General features: G+C 43.3%; 1 protein-coding gene across 1 annotated transcript; it reads left to right on the forward strand.

The window, feature by feature from the left end:
• The first annotated feature begins 12,016 nt into the window (after positions 1-12,016).
• On the forward strand, positions 12,017-17,113 carry fstl3 (follistatin-like 3 (secreted glycoprotein)). The gene is made up of 5 exons (XM_076153557.1): positions 12,017-12,284; positions 12,704-12,889; positions 14,462-14,677; positions 14,759-14,986; positions 15,082-17,113. Exons 1-5 carry the CDS (start codon positions 12,215-12,217, stop codon positions 15,132-15,134), a joined length of 753 nt encoding a protein of 250 aa, XP_076009672.1. The 5' UTR covers positions 12,017-12,214; the 3' UTR covers positions 15,135-17,113.
• The last annotated feature ends 1,198 nt before the right edge of the window (positions 17,114-18,311 follow it).

Consider the following 18,311-nt stretch of genomic DNA (forward strand, 5'->3'; position numbering starts at 1 on the left):
TCCGCCTCCTCTTCCTCCTCGTTCAGGATTCTGCTCGATCCCCTCTCGCTCTCTCTCTCTCCCTCTCTCTCCCTCCCATCCCTTCTCAGCTGCGTCATCCCCGCTCTTCATTGTAAGCGCCCCCCACCCTCCCTTGGGGACCGAGCGGGACTCTCCGCCGCTTTATTCTCCAGACTCCAATCTCATCAGTAATATTCTGCTCTCTAATCATGTTCCATTAAGAGCAGCTCGATAATGGAAGATCGTCACGATTCCAGAATGGGTTTCAGTTCATTTGATGCAGGGATCCAAGATTTCATTATCATCCCCCATGCCTTTCATGTGTTGATGCTGTGTGTGTGTGTGTGTGTGTGTGTTGCTCGGGGTTTCCTCATCCGTCAACCTCTCCCTCCTCACTTACGTCAATCTTAAACCAGAATGACGTTGCTATATCTTCACATAAACAAATCCTCAAAACGTAAACACTTATGTCAGCACTCACACACACGCGGACATGACTAGAATGGTGAAACTCCATTTAAGTCTTCTACCGGAACATCAATACCCATCTGAGTCAGGGGAGGAAGTGGAACACTGCCAGCATGCAGAAGTGCGAAACCTTAAACATCCGGCTATTTTAAAATCACAGCCAGAAAGTGCCAAAACAAAAACCCCCGTGACAAGTCAGACACACACTCAGCCTGCTTCCTCTTTGTGTGTAATCAATATGTGCCAGCTGCTCTCGTCACTCCTTCCTCATTGGCTTCTGCTGGTTTTGGGTCTGTTCTCCTCCCGGCCATGACACCATTTCTGGCATTGTTGTTGTTGTTTCTTTTTTCACCATTTGTGTCTCTCCTCTACTGACTCATAGTTTACTCGGAAGACAAGTAAGAAGTCGCAGAACTACCCAAGCACTACTACTGTGTGTCACTTAGCCCTCTGATGCTCCCAGCTCAGGTTTGTAAGCCTTCTGTGCCATGAAAGAAGAAGGAAATAGACGGAAACACAGCAGGCGACAGGTTAATGAATGATGAATCCTTAACTATGTACATTATTCTTGGGCTCAAGTTCCCTGTCTGATTTCTATCCAAACCAGATCTTGTGCTGTAATTATGGCCTGTTTAATGTGACGATCACAGTCTAGTAACAGTTTGTACTGTTGGAGTCGTCTACGAACACAGTGACTCTGAAGTGACGCGGTGTGGAAGGGTCGCAGAATGGAGCCGAGAGGAGGACGTTGGATTCAAACAGGCAGTAATCCGAGCTGTTATTAAAGCCTCACAGCGTAATCCTCCTCATACAACGCTGTTTTTCTTGTGACAATAGAAAAGCTTATTCCAATAAACGATACAAAAATCAGCTTTCGGCTCGTCATTGTTAAGGTAATCGCTGAATAAATCCACAAAGATGATTAACAGGGATGTTTCTCTCTAACAGGGCGTCGTCGGTGCACCAGGTTAAGGAAAGATCCACATTAGTTGAAGTTTGTAAAGGAGAAACTAAAGTGATATGCTGAGTCCTAAAGCAGGCGTGTGTCGGTCTGAAGGTGCAGGAAAACACCAGAAATAAAACATTTAAACAGAGCAAACAAGTTGTCAGAGGAGTAAGAGGAAAATGATCTTTAGGTGCCCCCCACCCCCCACACACACACCCTTATAGCCTCCCCCCGCTCCACCCCCTCCCCCTCTCATGCCACCTGCCTCCATCACAGCGTGCTGTCAGCAGTGGGTTTACTGATTAGCCTTATCTATAAATAAGTAATCAAAGCAAGAACTACGACATTCCGCTTGCCCTTATTACCAGCATTCCCTGTCACTTGCACACACACTGACTCACACACTCACACACACCACCTCCTTTTGATTCCCCTTCGCCCTTTATAGTCTTCAAATTGCCTCTAACTTCATACCACAGAGGCAGAACTTTTGTCATTTCCTCTTACCGTGGAGCTCCATTTAGAACGATGAAGAGATTGAGAGGGATGTAAAGTGTCTGTGTGTGTGTGTGTGCGTGTACATGCGTGTGTGTGTGTGTGTGGAGAGAGGGCGGGAAAGCAGAGGGACAGTGAGATGGAAAAAGGCAGAGAGGGGGAAACATGCAGTCAGTGCGAGTGTGACTAAACTGACTGCAGCAGAATGACTCACCCTGTTGCTATGGCAACCTAAAGACTCGCTCTCCTCTAATGTGCGATTTCAGCTACTGGTGGAGCGGCGGATAACGGGGGGGGCGGGGAGGCGGTGGTGGTTTGAGAGGGGGGGTACGTTTTTACCGGAAATCGCTGAGGGAAGGAGGGTTACAGAGGGCATCACACACACACGCCGAGTGTGAAGAAGAAAGAGTATTAACAAAAAGTCAAAGACAGAAGACGAGTCCACCGGTGTGTGTGTGTCTGTGCGTGTGTGTGTGTGTGTGTGTGTCTCAGCACTGCAGTATGAAGCCCAGCAGCGTGTGTGTCTCTCTACTGTAGTGGACTGATGTGTGTGGGTGTCGAGCTCTAATGCCCTTGGTAAACACAGAGCGGTGCAGGATCAAATCTGGCCTTCCATCCAGAAACCAAATCCTCTGCACGTCACCTCTAATCTGTAAATAATCACTATCGTCGCTTTTAAAAACCTCCCTGATTTCTCACTTCGCTTGGCTTCACCTGAGGAAATCCTATTTGTCTTGCAGCTGTTCGTCGGCATCAATCAACGATCACTCCTGCTCGGTCAGAGGGAGTGATCGGTGTGTGAGTGAGTGTGTGGGGATTACGGCGATGCTAATACAAGAGGGGATGCAGAGATGTTGCAGAGTGAAGAGTGTGTCGTCCCTTTCAATGGGAGAGGGACGACACAGCTCTCGTTTCACACTGAGCACAAACAGGATCCCAGTTTGACATACTTAACCCACAATTAATTGGCAATACAATGAGCCCCCTACACACACACACAAAGACACACACACTCATACATGTCACCAGTCTGTGGGTGGGAGAAACCCAGAATGAAGGGAAAGAAAAGTGATGTGTGTGTGTTTTTCCTGATTTAATTGGGTCCTGTGTGGACACAGTCACACTTCAATGCAGCTCATTAAATTCTACTATGGAAAAATAAATGTTCCAATTGAAAGACTAACACAATAAAACAGGATGGGCTAATAAATAAATGGACATAATTTCCCCTGCGAGCCCTGAAGGACAGATATGAGTTCAGGAGTGGAGGTTAGTGTCCTATATTTCACCCAGACAAAAGTGCAATAAAGCGCAATATAAAAAGATTCTTCTCTTTAACTTCCGACAAAAGGAACACGCACGCAGACAGAGTCGGGGCTTCGACTGCAGACGGGGCTGAAAGTGGCAGTTAAGCGGAGGCCCGGTGTCGCCTCGCCTGGCTGACCAGACGCACTGAGGGAGGGAGGATGAAACACGTCGAATCGCCAGAAAGGGCAAAAGTGCCACTTGAGGCAAAATGAAAAGTTTAGAGCTGAAGAGAGGAGAACACAGAGAGAGAGAGAGAGACAGAGAGAGAGAGAGAGAGAGAGAGAGAGAGAGAGAGAGAGGGGGAGAGAGAGAGAGAGGCTGCAAGGGAAGCTGGGGAAAGATCAAACCGGCACTATTTGACTAATTACCTCTGTCCAGCAGGTTAGGACTGTGTTTGTCTGTCTGCAGGGTGAGTCACAGAGGAGGAAGGATGGGTTCTGAAGAAAGTTAAAGGGTGAAAAAATAAGATTTCATTACATTTTGTTGCAGAACTTTCATTACATTACTTGAGAAATATACAGTATTAATTATATTTCATGGCTAAATTGAGTCCTCTCTCTCTCTCTCTCTCTCTCTCTCTCTCTCTCTCTCTCTCTCTGTCTCTTTGTGTGTGTGTGTGTGTGTGTGTGTTGGCTTGCTAGAGGGCTGACACCGGCACCATGCTGGAATTAGCCAAACCAGAGACAATGACATATTGAGCGCTGCTAGCACCTTCTGTTAGTCAGCCTGCGAGTCTCTCTTCCGGCCACGACACGGCAACAGTATCATCCTACAGCTTCACACACACACACACAGTTTGACGGCGAAGCGGGTCAGAGGCCGGAAGGAAGCTGACGTCGATTAATAATTGGGTCATTTCAAGGCAGAGTTGAGAGAGGAAAGGTTTGAGGAAAGTTTATCCGAATACGAGGCCTGATGGGAAATATGCGGATGTTTAGACACTAGACTCACTTGATGAGTTACTGAAGATGATGACTAACACATGTGGGATCAAGGTGGTGGAAATCGAGTTTTTACGCAGAAAAAAAGACAATTTGATAACAGCAGCCAGCAGCCTCATCTTGGCCTCAAACGTCACCGACGCACGGACGGAAGGACGAAGGGGAGGAGGGATGAGGAAGAGACAGAGAAAGTAAAAGGATGAGTCAGGGAAGATGGGATGATAGGGAGGAGAGTATTTGCTCTCTGTGTGTGTGTGTGTGTGTGTGTGTGTGTGTGTGTGTGTGTGTGTGTGTGTGTGTGTGTGTGTGTGTGGGGCGGCTGAATGAAAGGAAGCGAGAGAGGGAGGTGAGACACTCGGAGCGAGACGCAATTTGCTGTTTTCATCCCTGAAAAGTGTTTGGCACAAACAGTCGAGTCTAGACGACAATGAAAAAGGTTGTGTTACGCAACAGCCTCCCTCCGTGTTGGATTAATATTTAATAGATCCTGTTTCCTCCTCAACGTCTTCCTGAAATAATCCCTCAACACATTAAAGCTATTTAAGGCTGTGATCTCTCTCTGGGTGCTCAGAACAATTATCAAGTCTTAATGGAAAATATACCTTTAATCTGCTCCATTCACTTGATTAAACCCAAATTCTGAATCAATGATGTTATGTACATGTACAGACTGCAACAAAGAGATTTAAATATGTGTGTGTTCGTCTGTCTCAAAAACAAGCAAAGTACCAAAATAATAAATAATGTTAAAAATAACAAGCCAACCTTCCGTCCTCTCCTGCTCATCTTTAACCCATCAGGCCACACTGCTTCCCTCTCCTCTGACTGAAGCCTTTAGGAGACATGTACAGGCCGATGTTTACTTCCTGTCACATTTACTTCTCTTCGCTCTTGTCTTTCCGTCCTTCCTTTGTCCTCCTGTGTCCTCGCTGCTCCCTGGGCCTCAGAGGCCTTATACACACACGCTAACCTGGGGGTAGGTGAGCTCATTCTCCTCAACAGGGACCCATCTTCCGCCTCCTACTCCTCATCGTTCCCGGCAAGAAACACAGCAAACAAGCAGATCCATCAAGGAGTCATTCTTTATTAAGCTTCTTTATTTATTCTGTTCATTTTCAACCCCTGGGGTACAACACTTCAACAAGTTACCCTGAGATGATGTTACATTTGTAATAAACAACAACTCGCCAGCAGGAATGTGGGACAATGCTGTGTGTGTGTGTGTGTGTGTGTGTGTGTGTGTGTGTGTGTGTGTGTGTGTGTGTGTGTGTGTGTTTGTTTGTGTGTTGTGCTCATGCTTGGCGAGAGAAAACGAGGGTCGTGACTAGTGTGTGTCCTCTCATTTTGGAGTGTGCCCTTTCTCTTTCACACCTTTCATTCAGTTGCTTATGACACACACACTCACACACACACACACATACACATGCACAGGGTGAGGGTGCCTCTCTGGTCTTAATTAGAGGCTGGTGGAACAGTTAACACCCACTCAGATTCATGGCGTGATATCGAGTTGGTCATTCATGAATATCAAAATGTTTTTAAACACGGAATATTTATTTTAAATGTGCTTCATATTCCTACTTTGACATCCGTCCAGTGCATGGAAATCCTTTTTTCTCTCATTTCCAATCAGAGTTAACAGCTTTCAACATATATTTTTCAATGAATGTGAAAGTTCATTCCACAGTCACATTTTACAATTTTTTGGGGGAAATAATCTAAAAAACAGGCGTTATTTTGCATTCACTGAAGAGATCTGTAGTCTTTTGAATGGATGGAACATCAGTGCAAAGACAGAAACACATTTTGTGGCTTCACGCCTTAATAACAGCTTATCAAATCAACTTTCTTTTGGCGATGTTTATGGTCCAATTGACACGTCATGATATGTGTAATCTAATCAACCATGTATAATGAGTAGCTTTGGGAATCCATTCTGCAGACTACAGATCTATGTTCTATGAGCCATAAGCGAGAGACAGAAATGATGACGTAGTTTGGAAGTAGTTTCCAGGAAAACCATTTCATTCTGTAACATCACAATAGAGAAACATCTGGATCCTCACAATCACAGACAGCACAGACGTCATCCTCCGTAGGTGTCTCTCTCCTTTTGTGATGACATACAGGAGACAAAAAATGGCCATCGTGTTCTTCACCGTTTCCAGAAATACTGAATCGAGCGGCCCACTACATGTGTAACACACACACACACACGCACACAGCATCGTCTCACTGTGAGAGCAGTGAGTAATGGTTGGAGATGGAGCGATGAAGAGACCTTGCCCTTTTGTTTTGTAACAGCTCACAGAGCATGAGTGACGCCAGCCGAGCCACGGGGGCATGAGGTAGGCTGCTGTGAGTGGCTGTGTGTGTGCAAGTGTATGTGAGAGAGAGAGAGATAATGTGTGTGTATGTGTGTGTGCTTGGTAGGCTCCTTTTATACCCTTGCTGAAGTAATTTGTGTCTATGTGTGGTTAAGTGTGGAAGGTGTGAGTGTAGTGAAGAGTGAGTGGGAGGTGCGTGTGTGTGTGTTTCTAACTAGGTAGGGACGCACACACACACACACACTAGGAAGTGTTTCTTCCTCTCTACTGTCGTCACAAGTACGGTCCATGCCTCACGTCTTGTTGGCGTCACACTTGATTTTTCTCTGAAAGATCACGATCTGTCCTCGTTATTCTTTCTTTCTCCTGCTGCTGCCCACTCACACATCATCTTACTCTGCCACCTCCACCGCAGCACTTACATAAAGAGCAGGAGAAAGGAGCAATTATGTGTGAGTGTGCGAAGTTTAAATACAACGAACAGGACGTGTCTGACGTTTTTTGGATTTATGCAATGATTTAACTGGGGTTTATCTTTAAATCTGGATATTTTTACAAAATTGTGCAGAAAACAAAAGCTTATTCTCTGTCCTCTTAAACAACCTGATGGTGGCGCTGGAATAATACTTACATTTCATCTCTACCTTTCAAAAGTGTGTTGGTTTATCAGGTTTGTTTATATTTAGTAAGTAGATTATACCTTTTTACAAATATCATGGCTCTTACACTTGACCAACAATTGTATTTAATATAATAATAATGAAGTAAAGGCTCGATTCTGCAGTGCAAAGAGGAAACGCTCAGCAGCCTTGTCTGTTTACTGTAAGTCATCATATTTACACTGAGTGAAGTCATCAATCACAAACACCCATCTGCCCTTTGCTTGTTGAAACATTAATACACTTTTTCCAGTTGTCTTTTTTTGATTCGACTGTTTATGACACTGATTTGTTGCTTTTGATGACTCATGACAGATAAAAGAGGCCCTTTAAAAGCCCTTTGAGAGATTGTATGTGATGTTGGGCTGTACAAATAAAGTACTGACTTGACAAGAGGGGACGGAAGTGAATCAGCCTGTCAAACAAAGCAGCAGAGAGTGGAACATGCAGGTGGACATATCCGGGGTGAATACACACTCGTGACATAACAGTGACTATTACGATGTGTGTACTTCAAAGATAAATGTGATGTTTATGACTTCAAAGCAAATCCTTCTCGCTGTTTAAAAATCACTAGAGGACGATCAATTCTGCAAAAACGTAATTAAAACTTTTGTTCTGGGTTTTTTTTTCATGTTAAGCAGCAAACAGATACGCTTCAGTCATTTGTTGCCATGGTAACTGCTGCTAGCATGAGCATCGGCACTTGTGCAGTGAAGAGCCTTTAAAGGGACAGCACACACACGCACACACAGAAAGAGAGAGAGAGAGAGAGAGAGAGAGAGAGAGAGAGAGAGAGAGAGCGAGAGAGAGCAGCTGGAAATGAAGGGATGGAGATTTGTAGCGATTTTTACGTTTTTGTAAAAGGTATTTCATGGGTTAACTGCAAAGGTCACTGTCACAGTTTGGTTTTGACAGCATCGGTAAACTAAAAATGCCGATAAATACATTTCCACAAAACTGGCCTGGCTGATCGACTAGACACGACTCACTACAGGACACACAAACAGACCAAAATTACAAGGTTGAAGAAGAACTAATCAATCAGAGATGGAGAGCGTGATTTCACTCAGGCACTCCACACGCCGCCCCAATGGCTCCACACAAAGCTATGAAGACCACTTGTGTGTCCAATTCATCTCAAATCTCATCTATAGATTTTTTTTTCTCATCTTGTGTGAGTCGAACAAACAGAACAATGATTACTTACTGATGCTGTGATTTTCAGCATCGTTCCTGATTACCATTCTGTTTCCATTTGTTTTGCTCGACTAACCATCGACTATGTTGTTGGAATTTCAACAGCTGCATACCTGAGGGAAAAGTAATTGTATATTAGATTCTAGATGAAGCCTCTTCTACATCTGTGACACATATGCAGATTGTGTTAAGAGTAACACAGCTACATCCTCTGTACACCTTCAAGTTTTAAAACTCAATGTTCAAATCTATTGTTGATAAATATGCAGTAAGTAGTGCTGAAATGATGACTTAATGATCAACACAGAAGAAAATCATTAGTGTATTTTCTGTTAATATCTTTTTTCACATTTCAAATGAATACCGTTTTTCAACAAGTTAGTTTGCATGTGATGACCCCACTGCAAATTACAAAATTGTGCAGAAATATCATGTTTTATAAGGACAATAGCAATAATTACATTATAATTTAAACAAATGGTGGACCAGTGATGGTCAAGTAACATTCTCAAAGAACAATATCCTTCATTTTACAAACTAACGCAGTAAAGGCAAAGAAAATGCATGCAAGTACTGAGGCAACAACATTATTGATACATTCAGATCACAACAATAAGCATTAGTCAGAGAGTTGGAAAGTGTCATGGCCTCAAACGACACTAAACAAAATGTGCTCTTCGTTTTATTAATCAACTATCTTGCCGTGTAAATTGTCATTGAAGTTGAATGAAACCCCTTCATGAATGCAGGAGCATGGAGGAGATGAACACTGGGGGTTATTCCAAGCCAGCGGGGAGGAGCAGAGAGATCCGGAGTGGTAAACAAACAGGGCTAATTACAGTGAGTGACACAGAGGGAGACCCAGTCATGAACCACGTCACTCAGCGGAGCCCCCCTCTCTTCTGGCAAATAGACAGGGGGGTTCAGGAGAGAGGAAGGGGTGAGATAGGGGCACGGAGAGGTGGAGGAAGAGGGGGGAGGCACTGCTGTAGGAGCAGCGCGTGTGCTGACATTAACCCTCCTCATTAATGAAGCGCTGGAGGGATTTCACATGGTCAACACAGGAAGGAAGTAAAGGAGAGCGAGAGAGGGAGGGAGGGAGGGGGTGAAGAGGAGGAAGAGGAGGAAAGTTGTGCACAGAGGGGGTGATTCTATCCGGCCTCAGCGCTTTCTCTGCCCTCATTGCCGGTTCAATCAGTAACACACATTAGGAGTAAATTGAGTGGATAGATGATGCTGCTTTGAGTCAGGCAGGGGCAGACAGAGCAATTACCACTGCTGGGCCCCGTTTGTCCCTGTGACGTCTCCTTCCACTCTATGACTTCAGACGGAGTCGTGGGTGGACAGAGATGATGGTTGATGTGTTCCTTTACTCTCCACTGAAGTCTGTGCACCAAAACAGCCAGAGCTCATATCCTCAGTAGTACGTCCTGGTCTAAATCACACGCTAGAAATGAGGAAATGATGTGATTAAAGGCAATGATAGAGGACAGTAAAGCATCACGCTCAGCATATATGAAGTAAATCTGACTCAGTGACTCAGCAAACAGAATATTTACCCTCAATGTTTGATGCTTACAGTCAGCTGGCTTTGCTCAGAGCTGTTGTAAACACAGTTGACAGACATTGTTAATATACAGTATCTAAGAGATTACAGACATTCAGTTTGGGAGTGTTTAGATGCACAAAGGCTTTATACATCGATGACATCATGGTATGTAAAGACTTGCAGGGTGGTTCTTTATATAGACGATTACTGAAGAATGGACACAAGATTGAGAATTACTTAGTAAAAACCCAGAATGCTGTTTTTATTACTAAAAGGGTGCAGGGCGCCCTCACCTGGTTGTTTTTATTTGTTGCACGATTACATCATGGCAATCCCAAAAGGTCAATGCAGTATGCAGCAGGCCAATTTAAAGGTTCCCATGTGAACATTAGTGAGAGCTTGGGATAAAATGCTTTGTCATGAGAATATTTAATTGTCGAAAGTCTTGGGAGGACTCAAAGTTCTTGGCATCATTATGAATTAGAACTTTAGTTATGTTTTGTTTTGTTAATCCAATTCCTCCGATGCATCCTCACTATTAAGAGCAGTTGGCAGGGAACAACTCCAGTCTATGGCTTTCTTACCATCTATTCTACTGTTATTCATGATGTAATATATTTTGGGAATGTACATAACTTAGGTAACTAAATCACTGTTTCACTCTACGAAAATCCCAGGAGACACTAATAACTTTAGTAATGAACATTCATGCACAATACCAAGGATCTGACACAACTAAATGAAAAACAGCATTTAGTGATTTTACAGCTGTTGTTGCATTTAAAAAAATGCTTTTCTATCAAGCAGCTCACATTCAGCTCTATTGACTTTCAGGACTTTGTGACAAAATACAACAACTCCTCCAGTAGATGGCAGTACAGTTTTTGCCTTTCATGTTCAGTTTCTGCCAAATGGTTGACAGAGCGAGCTCCACACCTGCCATGTCAGAGATGCACTCACTCTATCTCCCATTAGACACAGTCCACCCTGGGCTTCTTCAATTTCACACTAACCCGCAGAGATCTCCACTTGAAAGAGTCTACTATTTCTCAAGGATAGGACACAGTAAGCTGTACCCTAATAAAGATCATACATAAGTGGCTGCACCAAAGTCCCAAACATGTTGAATTAATTTGTATGGTTTCGCAGCGATGATCCAAACCATGTGAGGAGCTGAGCGGATCTGCAGAGATCTGATGAAGAGCCAGGCCACCCACGGCCATCGCTCATTTCTCTCTTTTTGTCTTTCCTCCCCTGTAAGGTCAGGCAGCATTCCTTCGGTGCCCTGGGGATCTCTGCTGAAGAAGGCAACATCATTCATGGAGATTCAGATACAACAGCATATGCTACGTTCATTTCCCTCCAAGCGATCAAAAGAGATCATAAAAACGCAGTGACAGACAGATGTGCAGACTCGCATTACTTTGGGATTACTGCATACCTCACAGTGTGAGGAGGTGAATGAGTGCAGGAAGAGAGAGGATGAGTGCACATGTGTATGCTGAGGGGGAGACCTATCTATGTTATGATCAAACACTATGATAATGCACAAAAACACCACATGTGTTCCTCTCACTTTTCTAAGACTGTGTGTAGATCCACAGTGTGATCTTTACAGTCTGTCTCACACTTGGCGGGCTTTTCCATGTTGGATCATTGACTACAGATGAGGAATTGATCTAATATAATGTTGTTTAGGCAAAGTGAGGTATGATAATAACAACAATCCTGAAACAATTTAATAATTCATAGGGTAAAATGAGGTTTTAATATGTAGTTAAACTCAACACTAAAAACTGCTATAATCCATTTCCATTTTCTCTATTCATTAAAATGCAAAAGTAATCCTAACATGTTTTGAATCTGAATTAACAAAAACAATGCTGACTGCCAGCAAGAACCCCCTCCCCCCAAAAAAAGCTTTGTTGAATAAACTCAATTTAAAGCTTTTCGGGAACTTAATTACCCTTTAATTAAACTAATATGGTGTGAAAGTGTTTTGTGAGGTCATTTAAGTGCCCTGTGTCTGGCGCTTCAGGGCATGGATCATTTCCCGACTCTGGAAATTGAGTCAGAGTCAAACTGTGTCCTGCCCTGGCTTATTACTGGCTGAGAGAATCGCCCATCCCAGCAGCATAATTCCATCTGGGCTAAATATTTATACAGAGGGGGAACGACATCACTTATCCACAACACATTCATTCAAGGGGAGAGCCACATCCATAGAAGATAGGGTGAACCACTCCACTGCCAGAAGAACATCACTTGTGAATATTTCCCAAGGCTAAAGTTTTGTAGTAGATATTTTGCAAGAGAACACAATGACCGCTTTAATTTCTGTTTTCGGTGCGATTCTCATTTTGTGTCACATTGGGAGTTATCCTCTTAGTGGTGAGTTGACTTTTCATACCTTCTGGATAAGCACAAGTATAATTGATGATGTTCTTGTGTGATTTTAGAAAGAAATTATCTATTTTAATTTATGCTTCAGGTTGCATTGTGTGGCCATATTCTATATTCTCCTTTCAGCGGTACAATTTTAGGTTTGGATGAACTCAAAGTCAGGCACTCCATAGCAGAGCATCATATCTGAGCAATAGAATGATTACTCTTATGATTACTATTATTAGAATCCTATTATATCTGATAATATATGAATATTGTTGATTAGCTTTGTTACAATAGACAATCTAACAGACAATCCCATTCAGAATTATTGAGTAAATGTGTTTACTTCAAAATACAACTACACGTTTGATTTGTGCCAGACTAACTACATTTGTTGTTATGTTTTACAATACGATCCATAGCCGGGATGTGCTGGCTGCAGCAGAGCCAGGACCTGAGGTGTGACATGGTGCTGATGAGAGGGGTGACCAGGGAGGAGTGCTGTGCCGGGGGGCGCCTGGACACAGCCTGGTCCAACACCAGTCTGCCCATGAATGAGGTCAGCCTGCTGGGCTTCCTGGGAATCGTCTCCTGTAAACCCTGCAAAGGTAAACAAACCTTTAAAAAAAACAATTAAAATGCAGTAAGTACATAAAGGAGTTCCCTGCATATTTCTTGGCTTTATCACAAGAATCAGTTCAACCTTGGATAGAGGAGGCTACATTTGTAGATTAGTTTTGAGGAAATAAATTGATTTGAAACACATCATTTGTAAAAGAAAATATATATATATACCTCGAATTCTTGACAGAGCTTTCAAACAAAAAGCAGATGTGGATCCAGGCCAGGTGTTCCATATAACTCCATCCAGCTGTGCTGAAAAGTTTCCTCTGCTGGAATCTCAGTGAGGTTCATTCAGGTTCACTGATACAGTTTCAAAAAGGACCTTTTGCTGGTGTGATCGTGGGCCAACAATGTGTGTTCCGTTATTTCGATAATTTCCAGTAAAAACCGAGCTACTGACATATTTAGAAAAACACATGCAACCACGGACCTGGGTTTGTCTGGCCCACATCATAGGGCTTAGAGAAACTGAGATGTGGGTTGTATTTAGATAAACATGAAAGGAAAAAGGACCCTACAGAATTGCAAACATTTAACAAACAGCTAATAAAAGATATTGGTAGAATGAGATAAATATCTTCTGTATGTCTTATCCTTCTACTTTTCTATCCCTGCTCTAATTCGTTGTGCATTCATTGGAACGGAGGCTTGTTTGTCTCCATGAACAAAAATAACAAAATAAATTCCAGAGGACTCTGGAATAAATGTCTGCCACATGCCCTGGATGTCTGGCACCCATATTGTGCAACACTGTCTGGATTGTGTGGAATTGCGGAGGGAGAAAATGGCAGTGTCACAAATGTCACATCATTAAATATTTAATAGTGTGTCATCACTTCAGAGTAAAGTTAACATCTGGACTCAACACCTACATACACGTGGGAGAGAGCGAGCGAGTGAGCGAGAGGGAGAGAGAGAGGGGGAGAGAGAGAGAGAGAGAGAGAGAGAGAGACAGGAACAGGAACAGGAACAGGAACAGAACATTATGTTGAAGTGTTGGTACGGATAGGAAATAGTGTATAAGATCTAAGGGAGTTTAAACTGATCAAGCTGAGCAATATCATCTTCACAGAGACCCTGGTAATGACCTGTGTGTAATGGGTTTAATTGCAGTTCCTCTTGACCTTTGACATGATGGCGTGTTACAGGAACCTGGGGCTTCCTACATTTCAGGTCCATCCCTCAGCTAGTAAACTTCTCTGACAGCTCTTTGAACTCTGTCTGCCTCAAAGCCCCCTAGGTCCCTCTCAGGGATCCAGGCCAAGTCTGTGTGTATCCGTGCAGCGAGATCTGACTGTTATGAAAACACGGCAACTACACATTCCACCAGGCGAGACACCCCTGCGTGTTACTGTCAGTACAGAGATGTGATTATTGTAAATATTGTGCAAGGTGAAAATGGTGCTATGGTGTGGGAAAGCCCCGGGTTTCAAGCCTGTTTTGTATTAAAACGTCAGTGGATCACCTGATGTCTGCAGACTTGTTAATACAGTAACACAACACTGACACTGCACAGCACTCGCCCGCATATGAAACCACTCTCTGTGCTTTTGTAGATACTTGCGAGGGAGTCAAATGTGGTCCAGGGAAGGTTTGCAAGATGAAGACTGGGAGGCCTCAGTGTGTGTGCTCCCCGAACTGCACTCACATTTCCCGGAAGCACGCTGTGTGCGGCAGCGATGGGAAGTCGTATAAGGACGAGTGTGTTATGCTGATGGCCCGCTGCATGGGACACCCCGACCTGGAGATCATGTACCAGGGAGAGTGCAAAAGTAAGCAAGCTGTCCGAACTCAACAGTCCCAGGAACAAGTCGCTCTCTTTTACTAATGCTTCCACCTTGTGCCCCGTACAGAGTCGTGCTCCAATGTGGTGTGTCCGGGAACTCACACCTGTGTGACCGACCAGACCAACAGCGCTCACTGTGTGATGTGTCGCACAACGCCTTGCCCAATACCGATGCCGTCTGAGCAGCCGATCTGTGGCAATGACAACATCACTTACCCGAGTGCCTGCCACCTCCGCAGGGCCACGTGCTTCCTGGGCCGCTCGATAGGCGTCCGCCATTATGGCCACTGCAACAGTAAGGCCCGGGCTCTCTCTCCTTACCTGTCTCTCAAATGTGCTTTGAAAGGGGTTCACTGACGTCTCTATTTCTATCTTTCTTGCTTCTTCTAGATCCTCCACGGAACTCCCAAGATTTTGAGGGCAGTGAGGAAAATGCTGTCTAGAAGGACAATTAGCGACGGCGTTTGCAGCAGAAGGGTTGGTCAACAAACGATTTCACCACTAGCTCCTCATGATGACCTCTTCTTTATTTTTTGACAATCACTCGCCCTAACCTTTGTTCATGTCATGACGGTACATTTAAGACAGGAGACCTCTTTAGAAGAATTTAGCAATGTTACGTCTTCCAAAAAAAAGAAAAAAAGGTTGTTGAAAGTCTGTTTTTAAAGCGAAACTTTGTAACTTTTTGTCAACTGCTGCCTCTTTGGTCAGAATTATGCCGCCTAATTGGGAGTTCACGGGGTCACACATATGGAGGCCACATTTCGCTAACTTAGCTTAACTTGGTGAGCAAAACTTCCCATAGTCAATAAACTTCACATGACTCAACCTGTACTTATACTGTACCTATCTTGGCCTTGGGTACACAGTATACATCCAATTGTACCATCAATTTCAAGCAAAAGTTGAACATTCTTTCGTGTTTTTAACACTTTTTATCTTGTACAAAGCTAACAGCAATCGTTTGCTATCACTATCCTAGCCCTGCTAACTCAGTAATCTGCAAAGTCACAAATGTGATCCTAATTTTAAACATATATCAAAACACTTCCAAAATGCAATCATATCTGTGTAATTGATTAATTTCTTGAAGTACTGTGATAAAAAATACTGAAATGTATGTGCTTATAAACACAGCCAACAATAGCACACCCAGAGGTAGCATTAGCAAATAGGTACTTTATTGCTGTTGCTATAAATTCAGCTTTTGGCGTAAGAAATAATGTGCTGTTGCTACATTAAAAAGTTACATGGCTTCACTTTAAATGTGTTGGTTGGAGGTAGTAAGCTCAGATGATGTCTTGGGTTGGCAGAGAAAAATACTTCACATGCTTTTTGGGAGATGTGTGCATATTGTAAATAGATTACCAGTACTATTTATTGGAGATGGTATCAAGCTCTATTTATGTTTTTATCCTGTATACAAAGCCATATATCCTTGGGAAAGCTGTTGCAAAAAACATATTTATTGTGTGTTGTTTATTATGTAGCTATGTACAATAATGGTCACTGCCTCATTTTTGCAACTTTTTACCATTTTTAAAGTCTCCATTCCCCTCCACACATGCACACAAACAAGCATGGATGGAAAGCACCTCTAATCTGTTTTGAAAGACGATAGCGCATCATAGCCCATGAGTGTGGTTTCACGACAAGCAAAAACAGGACAGCTGCAGTGTGTCCCGTATGAATTTCAGCCTTTGTTTGGAGGTGAGGAAAGGATTCAGCCTAAACAAACCCAATGTGCGCTCTCTCTCTCACACACACACACAGACACACACACAAACGGCAAGCATGTTTACTCTGGATCCTAATCAAAACTTGTGGCTACCCGCTGATCACTAAAATTAACAGTTTGGCTCTGTCTCTAGGAGTTTTAGGAGGCTGTTGGTTCAATCCCAAGCCCTCCACAATACCTTCTCTGTTGCAGACTCTGCTTTGTTTAGTAAATGCCTCTTTTTTCAAGTCACGCCAGTCAGTCCATTCCAATGCTGTTATGCTGCTTTGACTTGATTGGGATATTTCATGAGCTTCCGAGACAAACATATATCATTAGAATTGTCCGACTGAAAAGAGTAAATCAAATCTGTCTGGGAATGGACCACAAATGACACCAACTGAACAAACCTAATTGCTTTCGCCATGTGACATGAATCATTGTGTGTTTGTTGTTGTCGTGATGAATCTTGTCGATATTTGTAAAATGGCGGATTTCCGATCCAATTTCGCAGGCAGATGTCTGGACATTTTAAACTGTCTCTTGTAACATTTCCAATGAATCATACATTCTTCTGTAAATAACAGTCTTGTGTGTACCTTCCTGTGTACCTACTGTGAAATGTGATTTGAAATTTGCATTTGTTTTGATAAATGCATCAACTTATTTTTGTATTTTTACATACATAAAGTATAATATTTGTCACATTATGTCAAGTGTCTTCTTTCACTTCAAGCCACCTATTTCATTTTTGTTTGCTCTAAAATCACCTAAACATTTTGTTTGTTTGCCTTGTATCATAAATATATTAAATATTTATACATTGACGTATCTGTGAATGCTGTTAAGTGCTTTTTCAGACCTTTTGCCTTACATACATCCTTGATAATGGCAGCCAAATGATTTCAAGGTTACAATTTCTACCCTAATATGAACTGAGCGGCTTTGTGCTCATGCTGGAGAGGTTCTGGGTGTTAGCGGCTTATGCGTGCAGTGGTGAGGCCTTCTCCTCTGTGTGCGTGCAGGGGTTTGGTCTCCTGGTTGACAGACTTTTCAAGGCCTCTGATGAGAGGCGGCGGAGAATCAAAGCCAGGCTGAGCAGCTTTTCTGCCCGGTCTCCTGGGGGATATCCCCCCTGATCTGGATTATATGGGAAGAAGGGGGATAGGTCGGAGGATGGCTGGTGAGGAATGAATGTCGCAGAGTGCAGAGGCCTGGGTACTGACTCACTTTCCTGTGTGAAGCACCTCCCTTGTTTTTCTGTCTTCTCTCCCTCTCTCCTCTGAATTCTGCACTCCGCCATGCAGCAGCATCTGGTTCAACTTTAGGGAGATGTTTATATTCCTGTCCAAGTACCCTTTTATTACACTGGGAATGGAATTAGATGTTTTGTTAGTTTGAAGAGGGCAAATAACAATGGCACCGCAGGCCCTTTGTTTCTGTGCCCTCACACACAATACAATCAGTTGCTTTTTTCCCCCCATAATTTCTCGTTTAATCTTTTCCGCGTGTTTCTTTTAAAATTAAACAATATTAAATCTCCCAGAGAAATGTTTATGCCAGCAGAGCCACACAAACATGTTGGTCAGACTTTGTCATCAGACATGCAGACATGACCTCAGTGTGGCCCACAGGAGGAGGTTTCTGACTTGTGTTCCTCAGTGTGGTCTTCATACCAGGTCAGGTTTGTGTTATCCACCCATTTATCACTTCTCTGTACCCACCACCCAGGGCCAAATCCTGGCCCAGCCCTCACTGAGCAGGAGGCAGAGTTGGCCATGTTGTCAGTCTACACCTTAGCCATTAACCTACAATCCTAAAGCGCTTAATCTACACTATTATGTGGAGGGTAAAGAGGAAAGTATACAGCTCAGGGCCACTATAAATCCTTATGACCCACACA

The sequence above is a fragment of the Genypterus blacodes genome, unplaced genomic scaffold (genome assembly GCF_046128005.1).
Source record: "Genypterus blacodes isolate CSIRO-AG114 ecotype Tasmania unplaced genomic scaffold, CSIRO-AGI_Gbla_v1 ptg000058l_1, whole genome shotgun sequence".
Classification (NCBI taxonomy): Eukaryota; Metazoa; Chordata; class Actinopteri; order Ophidiiformes; family Ophidiidae; genus Genypterus; species Genypterus blacodes.

What these genes read in the sequence shown, in the direction of transcription:
- fstl3 (XM_076153557.1), top strand. Translation starts at nt 12,215, where the DNA reads ATGACCGCTTTAATTTCTGTTTTCGGTGCGATTCTCATTTTGTGTCAC. An exon ending in TGGGAGTTATCCTCTTAGTG is followed by an intron (nt 12,285 to 12,703) that starts GTGAGTTGACTT and finishes TACGATCCATAG; the next exon opens with CCGGGATGTGCTGGCTGCAG. An exon ending in CCATTATGGCCACTGCAACA is followed by an intron (nt 14,987 to 15,081) that starts GTAAGGCCCGGG and finishes TGCTTCTTCTAG; the next exon opens with ATCCTCCACGGAACTCCCAA.